This window comes from Camelus dromedarius, chromosome 7, assembly GCF_036321535.1.
Source record: "Camelus dromedarius isolate mCamDro1 chromosome 7, mCamDro1.pat, whole genome shotgun sequence".
NCBI lineage: Eukaryota > Metazoa > Chordata > Mammalia > Artiodactyla > Camelidae > Camelus > Camelus dromedarius.
Genome location: NC_087442.1, coordinates 36629039 through 36643477, shown reverse-complemented (window position 1 = coordinate 36643477; position 14439 = coordinate 36629039). Strand labels below are relative to the sequence as shown.

The window sequence follows — 14439 nt, the reverse complement described above, 5'->3', positions numbered from 1 at the left end:
GAAGAGAGAGAGAGAGAGAGAAACTACGAATGTGCTTTGTAGTCTATTTCCCATATGCCTGTATACAGTTTTTAAGTTTTAGCAGAAGCTGGGTTTTAACTTTAGAATTTAAGGTAATTGGTTTGACCTCTATCCAACTCCCAAACTTCTCTTCATTCCTCCCCTTTTTAGTAAACCCTAACATCTAGAACACCGGCTCTCTTCATCCCCTAAATATGGAATAACCCCTAGGAGATCACATAGACTGTTTCTTTAAGCCAAGCTGTTTTGTTTTTTTGTTTTTAAGAAAAGTAGTTGACAAGACATTATTTTTAAAAGGGTTCCATGGCCAAATGGGTTTGGAATATATTGGATTAAACAAAGTTAAACAAGACTCTTCTAAGCCTTTATTATGAGACTGTGTGGTAAACATAACACTTTGTGTTTTCCACCTAGAAGGCCCTCTTTCTAATGCTGTATTCCTCAAAACAGTTTGAAAACGCTTACTTCATATTAGCACGAGATATATACACATCCTGGTACTTTGAGATTCTCAGAATGAAAAGCAAAATTCCAAATATTTAGTGGATTTTTCAATGATGGCTATTCCTTCTTGGTAGCAAACTAGGTACACAAAGCTTTGGGTTACTCAATCAGGTCATTAGGCCTCCATTTAAGATCCTGTAGCTACAAACTGATAGAACACTAGGGCAGCAGTTACACACTCAAATGCCTTTAGATGCGAGCAGTAACCTCCATGTAAAGCTACTGAGTATAAGACATCTGGGAGAGGCAACAGAAGAGCATCCTTATATACCGGTGTTTTAAAAACAACATTGAGCTGATCCCCAAAAAAAACTGCACTTGCAGGCTGAACTTGACCCTTGAGCCACAAATCTGGATGCACTGTTTGTAGAATGCTTCATTAAATTTCCAGCATTCATAAGGATCATTCATTCATTCATCTTTATGGTCACTTTCTTTGTGCCAATCACTGCTTTTGTTCATTTTTATATTTTAGAATCTAAGTCCATGTCTGACCATTAGACTGACAGATTACATTTAAACCAACATAATTTAGTAATACTCTGTTGGATGTATGAATAAAGTTTTGTGAAAACTAGAGAAAGGTAAACTGAAGTGGGGGCTGAAAGGAAACAGAGGGCATTCCAGGCAAAGGGAATAATATTGTCAAAACCATATACAGGGCAAAGAAAGTGAAATACAGAGTCCCTGGGCTGGAAAGGCACCAGGAGACTCATTAATTTAGTGCCAGGAACTCTGTCAGATTCTGGGAATAGCTGAAATAAATAAAATACACTTTTATAAAAGAGGTTAGTCTAATGGTAAAGGTAAAAAAAGAGAAAACTTATGGATTGATAAATTCGATGACAGATAATTTGTACAAGATGCTACAGGAGTATAGAGTTGACTTTGGAAACCTAAGCATGAGCCAATTATAAAAGATAAAAGGCCTATCGGCCATGGAAAAGACTTTGGACTTTATCCTGAATTATGAGGAACCCTGAAGTTTTGCAGGACGGGAAGTGACATGATCAGATTTTTACCTTAAAACGACACTGGTAGCAGTGTGGAGAGCAGGAGAAACTGGTGTGTGTGTGTGTGTGTGTGTGTGTGTGTATTTTTTTAGTGCAGGTGCTGGGGATTGAACCCAGGACCCTGTGCATGCTAAGCATGTGCTCTACTACTGAGCTATCCACTCCCCCTGGAAGCAAAAATACTTTTCCCAGTAATTCTGTTTTGTAGAAAATAGACTGCAGACTGTAACCAGATTATAATAAAAAGAAAAATATTTCAATAAATTATATTCTACATATGCAGAATACGGGAAATAAATAGATCCCAGACATTGAGTCTGCCTTCAGTGAAGGAATAAGTGAAAGAACACAGTAGAACAAAGAAAAATGTCACCTGCAGCCCTTCCCTGACTCCCTTCTCCCTCTTCTGCACATTTGTGTCACCAGAGTTGGGAGTATTTTGGATATATAGCGTGGTGAGTGGGAACATGAGAGGGTAATGCAACCAGGAGAAGATATTTATAAAAGCTCAGTACTGCAGACTCTTCTTTCACTACTTACAAGGAATAAGCAGAAATTCAAGCTGTTTTGGAGGAAAGACCCTGTTGAGATAAGAATCTAAGAGTGTACGTAAGGCAAGTTTTCAAAGGCAAATCAACAAAGTGTTGTTTCAATGAGTTATTAAGGTCATACCTTCTCCCAAGGACATACAATCGGATTGGGGTGTTTCCATCTCTGACTGTAAGAAAATCTTTCTTGCTGTTAGCTTAAGGAATGTCCTCACTTCTCTAGTCTAACACACAAAACTACTATGTAATATACTAAACTCAAAATAATCTTTAAAAAATCTTATAACTTTAATGAGTCTGGGAAAAGTTTGTGATGTGCTAAACAGAAAACTGTGTCACCTTGGGAGAGTTATAGTTTAAAGAAGGCTTCCTCTTCCCTCCCCTTTATTGTCTGGACAACTTGAGGTCTACACCAAGATAAAATACCTTCAGTGCTAGTACAATGAAAACTAAGCCTTAAAGAAATTTTATGTCAAGACATCTTGCTATCTGTGAAGCCATTTCATTTCCAATTATGTTGTTTCTATCAAAAAAAAAATTGGTCTTGCTTTAAAACACAGCATGACTTTATGTATTTATGATGCATGCATTTTAATATAACAATGAATTACCTATTCCATTTTTACTATAAACTCTAAAAACAAGACATTGTTTTCTGAGAACCACATTTAAAAGTCTTTATGTTATGCTATCATTGACCCCCCCCCAAAATAAAGCTTATGTTTAACAGAGCCGATGAACCAGAGGGAGCAAACTGGCAACTCACAGGATGAATGTGGCCCACAGACAGCTTTTCATGGGTCTGAACAGCTTTTGTTTGAATTAGCTGTCAACATAATTGGAAGACTTCATATAAAATTCAGGTTGTCTACCTTCTCTTAAAAATTCTGAGGGTATGGTAACACTGGACCCAAACTGCAGCTTGGGTCCCAAACTGCTGTCTGGTTTTCAGCTTCCTCCTGCACTCTGTCAGCTCCCTGCAATCACTCACGATCCCTGCTAAGACCCTATAGGCATCTGAGTTTGTGATCCCTGAGATAATCCAGCTCTATAAAGTGTGCTAACCAGGAAGAAGAAAATCAGAATTTATTTCCTAACATAATGAAGTTGGTCCATCGAGGTACTCACTTTCAATATCTGAACTCTATAAATGAAAATGCAATGCTATGCCACAGGATGCTGTGAATAGTTAATGCTGTTTTAATGAAGGAAAAAAAAGTTGCTGTTAAAGTCAGAGTCCTTTCCTTTTCTCTATTCTAAAATACCTCTGAAATTTTACTATAACTCTACCAAGTTACCCTTGATAGCACAGAACCATTAACTTCCATTAACTTGAAGTAAAAAAGAAAATTTTAGGACGCTAATTACACAAGCAGAAGTTTTTTTTTTTCCAGTTAAGTAGATGTAGAATATATTAATATCAAGTAATATCTTAACTATTTATTTAACGGAGGTACTGGGGATTGAACCCAGGATTGAACCTAAGCACATGCCGTACCACTGAGCTATACCCACCACCCTTAACTCTTAAATAATATGGTTATGATAGAAATGGCTTTTTTCAGAGACATCAAACACCTTTTAAAAAAATTAATTTTAACAAACCACATTATTTGCCATTTATGTTGCATTAATAAAGCACTGTTATCTGAAGTAAAAAGAATTTTCAGTTAACACAGTTGGTAGAAACTCTGAGTTTTTCTGTGATTAACATGTAATGTGGAAGAATGGCTGAATGCTGTCATAAAATATATGACACAACCAGATACGTAATGTGACATGAAACAGAATCTTGATTTTGATTAGCTGTGGTATTTTGGGGCCTGAAACTTGAGAGATGTGTGTGGTCCTAGAAAGGGCTCTCAAGGATCACTGAGTCTATTTCCTTCAATATATGTATGAGGAAAATAAAGCAGACACTGCAATGTTTAAATGAGTATGCAGTATGGGGGCTAAAGTAAAACTAAAGTAGAAATAGAAACACTCATTCTGTACCATTCTGTGCAAGGGAAACTTCTCTCTCCTATAGAACAGGATTCCTAAAAAGCAGTAATAAATCAAAGAATATTTTTAAAAGAAGGCAATTGCCCAATTTCTTAATTACATTTATATGTCTAACAAACCTCTTATTTAAGACAGTAATTCTTACAAACAGCTATACAAACCCATTTCTCTATTTGTTGAGAGGGTTACATCTCAAGACACTACAAAGATTAACAAGTACATCTTTATGGAGTGTTCTGGTATGCTAAGATGGAAAGATATTTTATTATATGTTCTTAACATATTGATTTTTTGGCAATATATCTGCACATTTTTTTGGTAGCTACTAGTCTATAACACTTGTTTTTCATTCATACTAACATTCCTCAATACTTAATCCCCTACCTTTCCTAACTGCATCTTTTCCCCGAGAGATGACAATATAAGATGTCTGGACTCAAATCAAAGGTTCAAAAAGCTTTCTTCTTAATAAATCACTTCAGTGGCTTATTTTCACTTAGATGGTAGATTTTAACATCATTTCCTTCTACAATCTCCATTTTATGCCACTGTTTTGTGGCTTTTTCAGTTGCTGCGTTTACTACTTATTATAGCTGGTGTAGCATTGTCAAGGCAGGAAAGCTAAGATGACTGCCCTGATGAGAACTATTCAATAGAGACAGAGCAGGGAATAATCTTTCCATTTTAGCTAATCCATATAAATGTTTCCTTCCATCAATACAGGCAACCAAATTCTGTATTTGCAAATAACAACTATTTTGAAAATATAAAGTCTTAGGAATAGGAAAACGATGGATACACTACTTCATTGCAGAATAAATTTTTGAAAGCTATTTTCAATTATTTTGTTTCATTTGAAAATAAGTAATTTTATTTTGCCCTCTTGTCAATTCTGGACTGTGTATACTCCACGTGAAATAGAAAGGAAACAGGTGAAATACAATGATGAGGACAGTGGTCAACAGAGAAAAAGTGTGTATCATGGGAGCTGTAATGGAAGGGATATTTCTCCTTTGTCTCTGACAGAGTCAAAGGGACATGGAAAGAGAAAACCAGCCACCTAAAATGTGGTGGATAGCCTTTCTGAGGAGCCCTTGTATTTGGCTTCTTTCAAATATTTACTAGGTTTAGAAACTAGGAGCCCAGTTTTGACCTTTCGACCCATTCTTCCTAAAGCACTAGTCAGTGTTGTACTTTGAGTTGAGATTTAAGCTGTAGCTGAAAGATGAGGATGGGTGCCGTAACAGGAAGAAGGTAAATACTCTCATCTTAAAGATTCCAAAAAATAACTAACAATCACTATTTCATAGGTGTATTACAAAGAAAAATATCCTCCAAGTCCCTAAAATCATTTTTACCAAAGGCATGAATCCTTGCCAGCAAAGTGAGAGGATCTTTTGATCTGGTACCCTTTGGGTGCATTAGGGTTAGAGAAGACTAGTTATAACCATTCTGTGAAACAGTGCTCTGCTGGAGCAGGTCATGCTGGCTTGTCAGAGCTGACTCAACCTTTATTAATTTGCAAATGTTACATGTTACATGATGGAAACTGAGAGCTAGTTTGCCAACAAAGCACTGTGTGAAAGACAAGAGAGTGCTTGAGGTAGACTCCTGTTTCTGCAACTTAACTTACTACTATGACAGAAATTACAGAAAACTTACTTCTCTAGATCAGTTTTCTCAACTGGTAATACTACTAGTATTGTACTTCATATGAGGGACTAAAGACGGTAATAGGAGAAAAGCACTCAGCATACAGAATAACAAGCAGAATTAAGCACTCTATCAATGCTAGTTGTGATTTGTCATACATAGATGGTTCCTATGACTTTGTCCTTAAATTTCAAAGCAATTTTAATGGAATAATGAAGGAGCAAGGGTCCTGAAAAAAAGGCACTGCCAATAATTTCAAAAGAGAACAGGTATGCTTTTTTTTGTTCATTCTTTCCCAGCTACCCTACATGCAAAATTTCTAACTTAGCATACATTTAATTTACTTGCCCTTTTAAGACAAATATCATACAACTAAAAACTGTTAGAGGAGTATTACAATGCCAAAAAAAGAATCTCATGCTTATGGTAAATATTAGCCCTATTTATTGTATGAATGTAGGGCCCAGGTTCACTTTGTGAATGGTACTCCCTGGAATTGTGCAACACAATGGCCCTTTACAAAGCTGTAAGCGATCTTATCACTGATCAGGAATCTCAAACTGACAACGAATACAGCCCACGGAGATGTTTCAGTTGGACAGTACAGAGTTTTTTCTTCTTTTTCTAAAATCTGAAATGTAAATGCCTTTAAGAAATCAACTTAAGCCTACCACTCCCCATTTCTCATGTAAAGTACAGTAAAGTCTGAAGGAAACCAGAAGCAGCTTCAAAAAGAAGCCTCTCCCAGTGAAGTCACAGGATACAATTAACTTCTCCAGGAACTGAGTTGTCAGAATGTGTAAAGATCTGTCTACCAAGGAAACTTGTTACATTCTCATTGCCCAAGGTTTTTATCGGAGGCTGGTCACAAAAGCACCCCTGTGCCCAGCATATTCTAAAATTGTAGACTCCAGAAAGGAAAATAAGTGTTCAACTTAAAACATACCGTTTGTACAGTTTAGGTACAGCAAGCTACTCTTATCATTTACGAAAAGGATTATTTCAGTGTAGAAAGCTGTTTCCCAGTCAAGTTCCCAGACACCAGGCTCAGGTTAATAGGATGGCAGTCTCAGGCCTGTTCAGCTACCTCCTTTTGCATACCTTTAACTTTTCTTCCCTGACAGCCAGAGGGTAGCCTCAGTCCAGAGTTTCTATCTAACACCCCAAAGCCTTCCTTCTCTCACACAAAAATTCTGCACTTATCAATCACTAATAACCCCCACTGCTCCAGTTTTATTAACAAATAAGAATATAATTCAAACTTTACCTTATCAAGCCAAGCAGAAGTTGACTTATCTTCCCTATGTTATTAAGTATCACTCTACCAATCAGAACTTCTAGTTAGCATGAGGTACCTAGGATTCACCCTGAGATATGATTCCAGCCAGAGGTGGAAAACCAGTCACTTAAGCTGCCTGTTGGCTTTGTCACGTAAATATATAATTTCCATTTGACTGTTGGAAATACTGCCAAGGACTCCCATCACTGCCCTGAAGATCCTTCTCATCTCTCACTTCCAATTCTGTTCAACAATGTGCTGAGTCTAAGGCCATATGGATTTGATGTCGGCCACTGAGACGTAGGGCAGAAAGTGTACCAGCTACCAGGTTACTGCTCAAATGTGCCGCCAAGGATCTACTTCTGACCCGCTGGTGAGGAGGCACCTGACCCTGAACAGCCTTCAGCATTCTCTCACCCTAGATGCCTTTTTCAGCACCCAGGAAGCACTGCACCCTTTCCTGAAAAGGTCCACAGCCTCAGAAAACAAACCTTCTCAGTGTCTGTTCCTCAAGGCTCAGGGAGCTGAGGGCCACCATGGCTGCCAGCAAGAGGCTAAGTGGGGCTTAGCAGGCTCCACTGGAGACACATTCAAGTTCTACAGCCCGTGATAGATACCGTGAACCACCTAAAGGGCCTGAGTGCCTTCTGAGGAATCAACTGCCTGGACCAGGAAGAACTGAGTCCTGGAGCTCCTTGACAGGGCAACCAATTAGGAATGACCAGAACCTGAGCACTGCCTTCGCTCCCCCGTGGGACACTTTATCTGTGCCTAGAAAGGTTACCACTGTTCTACCAATCTGTGCACTGAACAGGACCACAATCACTCTCCCAATAACAATACAGCTTGCTGTCTTGGAAGGATCCAGATCATGAAACCTGGGGAACTGTCAGCTAGGGGTTGATAAGGCCTCAAGCATGGGCCATCTGGCCATCCTGGCCCCTCTGTGCAACACGTTTCTGAGTCCTGAGACCAGTCCTGAAGCTGCTGCTTTAGCCTCACAGCTTGGGAGGGAAAGGATATACCATGTCAGAATTCACTCAGATGCTAGGCAGGAATTTAAGCATATTTTATGGAGATCTTGTTCTGATGAATCTCCTTTATTTGATTAAAGTGGTTTAAAAAGTACATTTGGCATTTGTTGAGATCATTCTCCCAAATAGTGGCAGTTGAAGTACCAGTCAGCTAGGACTGCTGGTGCTATTTAGAAATCTGAAGCAACCCAAGTATAAGTTTTATCTCCTCAAGCTAGAATTGGATTAAAATAAAGATTGGAGAGCCATGGGCCAAGCACTGTCAATTCTCAATCTTTGGAGCTGCTGATGGTTCCTAACTCCCTTCCAAGGAAATGAAAGAGCATCCATTTTGACCTGATGATGGGAAATCCCTTCCCCAATTGGTAGGGCTTGGGGTAGGACTCAAAATTACAGAATATTGGGAAATAAACCTCAGTCATCTCTTTCAGCATTAAGGAGGGAAAAAGCAAATAGCATCTTTATAATTACCGTAAGTTTTAAATGAGTGAAAACCCTATTCAATCAACTGCAACTTCCACCCCAAAATAAATAAATAAATAAATGACTGCCAAAATAAGAGTAAAAACAATAGCTGACCTTTTTATCAGTGTTTAGCAATCTCAGCTTATTTCAATAAAAAGCACCTTCAAAAAACAAGAGAAGCAGTAGAAAAGGTTTCTTCTAACAAAAGAAAATAAGCAGGAAGATTAAAGTTATTTTAATTTTAAAATAAGCTTTATATAATGGTTTTTAAAGACTGGTCAGATTTCATGTAATTTATAAGAAAGAATAAAAAATTTGCTGGCCACAAGCCCAGAGAACTTGCATTGTAGCAAAATACTAAAGTAGGGCATTCACCACAGACAAATGGAACCCTGCAGCTTTACCTAGGCTACAAACAGATTTTCAATCACTAACAAAGCCAAGTCGAACCTAATGCATTTTAAAAATCTGTACACAGTTAATTTAATCAAATGTACTCTGTTTTTATGATCTCAACACTATGCCCTGAAGGTAAACAGCAGCCAGTGTCTCCTTAAATACTTAAGTGGATTTTGAAGTTTGTTAGGACCTTAACATACAAAACTATGTGCTAAGTATTTAAATTGAGCAATTTGGAAGCTATTGTTTACATCATTTATATCATGATTTGCTAACCTTGAAGATAATTTTTTAAATTCCATTATTTTCTTCTTTGAGTACTTAAATATTTACTTGATGATGATTACTACTTTTAATAAAGCATAAAAAGTTCATTGGCAAGTATCAAGCCAAGGTCCCGTAAATGCCTCTAGGGGCCTAAGCAAGTTGAGAATGTAACACAACAGGGAGAACCAGAGATATGACACGCTCCATCTAAAGCAGTCAAAAACAAAAAGAGAACACAAACAGTGTGGGCTACACAACACTGTTTGTGAGCTGACAAACGGGCCACAAGTTTGTAACTCCCAAATGAAAGCTTGGAACCAAAATCTAAAGAGTTTTTTTTCTAATATAGTTGCTTCCTGCCATGAAGCAACTTTATAGATTTTGATTAGTGCAAAGTAGTTACATATGGGCTGTGCCACTTACCTGGAGATTTCCTGTCACATATCTACATGTTCTGGATGGGAGTTAACTATAAACATAAATACCTGGAACATTTTTAAACAACCTTTGTTTTTGCTTTCCATAAAATTGCAAATACTTATTTTCATTACATAAAAATGGAATACCACTACTGAAGTAGGATTTTACCTGTTTAAGAAATCGGTCAGATGCGTTGCTGTGCTTGGCTAACACACTTGGCAGAGAAGGATTAGCATATTCAAACTGAGGATTGTAGGTATAGTCAGCCTTGAAGAATTTCAGTTTTTCTTTCTCCAAGTTGGTGGGCTTTATAGCAGTCAGTATACAAAACTTCTTTCCAGAAAAGTCATCTCCTTTTTCAAAGCTTCTAGAGACCTGAGGCTGCGGCTTTGGCTTTGGAAGAGTAGAGAAGTGGCATCGCTTGACCTTCCTTTCGCTTGGGGGTTTGGGTGGAGGTACTATGCTGCTTCCTGTAACAGAGATACCATGTGTAAACTTTACAGGACTTGACACTGAACTAGTGACAAAAGCAGCAGGCTGCCTTTCTAGACAGCACCAAGTGCTGCTGCGCACCACGGGCACTGGGGCTTTCATCTTGTGAAGCTCTTTACTGCGACAAGAGCTAGGGGATTTGCTGGGTTTTCTACATCTTTTGGAGTAGGTGGAGGAAGGTTGTTTCTGTGAATGATGCTTTCTCTCCTCTTTGCTCTGCAGTAGGACATTGTAACTACTGGTTCCAGTTGTGAAAATGTCCTTTAGTATTCCAGGAGATAAATGTGAAATGCTTCTTTTACTGTCAATGATCAACGACTCTTCTGCATTTAGAACAGACTTCTTAGCAAGTTCTTGCTCAGGCCAGTGCAGCTTTTCTGTGTTAAAAAACAAAATCAAAACAAAAGAAATAACAAAGGCACCAGATGAAGCAAATAGTTTACTATATAAAAAGCATTCTGAAGGCTCTGTAAACTTTATAATTTTGCAACAATCTTTACCAAAGACATTTTAAATGTTAAAAGAATATATTACTACACTTTGGTCATGCTAATGCCACTTACATATGAGTGTATACATGCTAAATTATCGGTAAAAATCCTCAACTTCAAACCACTTAGATGATCAAAGTCAAATAAAAATGTAAGATAATACACATAAATAATCTGAATACCCAACTCTATCAGATAATATGGATTTTATAGAAAGGATATAGTTTTCAATAGTAATACCAATGTCAAAGTAAAACTCAAGATACTTTCAAAGCCAATACAATCTTGAAATCTGACACAACATATAAAGGTAGCCATCAGTAAAAGAAGGACAACACTGTCTTAGCTATCTCAAAAAACATTTTTAAGATTAAATAAATGATATGTGTATGCTCAGGCATGTTTTAGTAATGTCACTCAGTATTACTTGGTTGATTTTCTTAATTGTAGGTGACAGGTTAAGATTAAAGAAAAATCAACTATTCTTGCCAAGACAGGAAAAAAAAAGTGTAATCACTATGTAAAATATCAGTATATCACATGTCACAATAAAGAGAGGTCAGTTTTGCCTTTAGATCTCAGAAGTGCTATAAAGAGGTAAGAATCAATTGAAATACTGTTGTTCATGCACTGTTTTAAAGCTGTGTTGATTTACACTCTTTCATTGCACAAATATAGGAATACTGCTAAGTAGGTACATGGATCTGAAAAACATCTGTATAAATGCATTGTTCTTGCCATCAATCAGCTCTAATCTGGCTCTGTAGGCAAAGCAGTCCTATGCAGATCTGAGTGATAACACAAAGTAGTTCAAGCTTGTATATGAAAAACAAAAGATACAGACAATAACCTAGAGTTCAGAGAAGGAAGAGAGCAATGTGAAGACAAGCAGGTGAGCAGATTTCAGGTAAACCTTTTAGAGCATTCAAATTCAGTTCTAAATCGACGAAGTGTTTGAGGTTGTCCTAAATCTTGCTATTTGAACTCCTATCTGCTTATAAACCTTATAAGCCTTTTCTAAATCCTTTCTGCAAATGTGATATATGATCCTCTCAAGCAGCTCTACTTTCCAAGTCTCATGGACCTTACACCTCTAGCCCTCAACCTCTGGCTCCTACTATGGAGGCAATTTAAGTGCTAGCTGACTTGGACAGCTGCCTGCCTTGCCGCGGACACGTTTTTATTCCATTTTTTTTTAAACCTGCTTATTCACATAGATCTGTCACTTATTCAAGATCAGACATTTAGGAGCCTTTCAATAATATGTAGTAAAAAATAATCATAACAATAATAATAGCAGTCACTATTTGTTGACACATTTATGGGAATTTGGGATTTCACCAAAAACTGCACGTTATATCACTTAAGCTTCAGAAATGTTAATCTGCCCAAGGTTATGTGGCAAGAAAGTAGTGAGCAGCAAACTGTGATATGAATGTAAATGTGTCTGATTATGGAGTCCATGCTCATTCTATTATACATGATCATTCATCCAATTATCAGCAGACATTTAGTATTAAGTCTGCTACATGCACAGTACTACATGGTAACCTGAATAACTGATGTACTAAGATAGGTACCAGGACCATGTTTTATTCATCTTTCTCTTTCCAACAACTAGCATAGTATCTGGTAGACATTCAATAAATGTACACTGAATAAAGGAATGAATGAATGAATGAATGGCATGACCATAAACATGCCATTCTCTAACCATTTAGGTACAGGTATTTGTAGTTCTGGAACCATTCTATATTTCTATAAGGAGATCACTGCAGAAGTGGAAATACAACAGAAGACTCTGAACCAGTGGTTCTCAACTAGGAGCAATTTTGTCCCCAGGGGACACTTGGTTGTCACAACTAGGGAGGGGTACTCTAGCATCTTGTGGGTAGACGCCAGGGATGATGCTAAACATCCTTCAATGCATAGGACAGCCTCCTACAACAAAAGTACTTGCCCTAAAATGGTGCCAAGGCAGAGAAACCCTGCCCTAAATGTAAGTTTTTAAAGCCCAGAAGACACAGGGTTTAGGGTAAAGAAACAGTATCAGGTCAAAGCAGATAATAAACAATCCAATTATGTAAGGTACTTAGAAGTCCTCTTAGTTAACATTTTATAGGCCAATATGTGAACTTTGAGTCCTGCTGTCTAAAGATAAAAGTATGAACTTGCAAGGGCTAAATAAAATGTCTACTACATGTACAAGTTGAGAGGTAGGAACCAGACTGCACAAGGTCATGTTGAAGGTTGACTGTACAAAGAAGCCATTCAATAATGTTAAAAACCAGCCCCAAATAAACAGAACAAACAAAACTCCCATCAGGGGCTGGTAGGTCCCAGGTCCTCAAGGGTTTCACACTTAAGTGCTGCCAACTGATAGTTAGAACTGGGCAGGCTGGGCAAACACAGGCTGCAGTCCAAATGCCCACGAACAATGTCAGTTTCCCTAACAAGGCACCACAAGTTTAGGAGGCAAGAGGTGATAACGAAAGGAAGACTGAAATGGACACTGAAAGGAAAAGAGCAAGAGAACCTAGATAAGAATAAGGGAATCACAAACCTAGAAAAGCCGGGTAAGAACTAGACACAGCCTGAAAGTTAAAGGGAGGTAATCAGGTTTTTCTCACTTGGTCTCCATAATAAAAGGGGAAAGTTGCCTCAAATTAAAATCAGTGAATAAAACTATGCTAAAGAACTCCTAATTTTAGTGATTTATTACAGGTGTATGGATTTTTTAAAAAACTGAATATTCAATGTAAAAATGCTTTCCTTGGTTCCTAAGACTCAGTAGCTTTATGACCAAAGAGCTGTGTTCATAGAATTCTGTTGTTTTGTCATAAAGCATCTGTGACCTCTAAATTCATAATTTTGCCCCATCTCAAACAACCTGTACACTTTAGGATACAAAAAAGAAAGTCCCAAACCACCTGTCAAAACAGGAGTTGGAGGTGGGAGAGAGGTGACCGTGTGTATGACAAAACCCCTTCACCCATCTCAGGAGTTGCAGCCTTTCAGTTTCAGTTCAGCTGCTAATTTCCACCTGAGAGGTTTAGTAACAGTGCTTTCAAAGCTCCATCTGCTGAAAAGTAGTCTGGGAGTGCTGATAGTGTATTTGTTTACTAAAAGCCTATCCTGCCAAGTGCTGATATCCTGTGAAGTTCATGAATGTGGGGCAGGTGGTCCTTCAAACAACTCTTACAAGATGGATATAAATTAACTCCTCAGAGTCACGCTAATCATATTTTAGTTGTTAAGTACTAGAGAATCTAAAATACTGTTTTTGTAATTTTAAATACCATCATTTACTTTAAGAAAAAAAGACTTTTAAACACATATAAAAGCATTATAAAAAGACAAGATTTCAATGAAGAACACCTTATTCTAACTCTTTTTTTTCCAGAAAAATTAAAACTTTTTTTAAGCACAAGCAGGCTTCTTTGGACTGAAACTCATTTTTTCTAGTAAAAGTAATAAAAGAAATAAAAATCATACTTTCTCATATTAAAAGTCACTATATAATGTAACATTTTAGCTAACAGCAATTTGCTTCACTAAAGCTGTGGGAAAAAAAAAATTTGTTGATCAAAGAAGTCATTCACCCCAATCTGATTACCCATATTGAGAGAAAAAGGGGAAATAATATTACATTAAAAGTGATACTCAGTACATTCACAAGTAGGTAAATATACTGAAATTACCAACACAATGAAAGCTTAATTTGTATCTAGAACAGCAGAAAATAATACCAGTATTCCTGGCTTCCATTCCCAGCTCTTTCAATAACCTCTCTGTAATATCAGCCTAATCACTAAACTCATCAGTGCCTCATGTTCCTCATCGAAAGGA

General features: G+C 37.5%; 1 protein-coding gene across 3 annotated transcripts in view; it reads right to left on the bottom strand.

Annotated features, from left to right (window-relative positions):
* Positions 1-14439, bottom strand: part of MATCAP2 (microtubule associated tyrosine carboxypeptidase 2) — a 53045-nt gene that overhangs the window by 19066 nt on the left and 19540 nt on the right. For all 3 annotated transcript variants that reach the window (XM_031455183.2, XM_010988085.3, XM_031455182.2), the window contains one exon: positions 9776-10476. In XM_031455183.2, coding sequence (XP_031311043.1) covers positions 9776-10476 — 701 coding nt within the window. The remainder of the gene's footprint in view (positions 1-9775; positions 10477-14439) is intronic.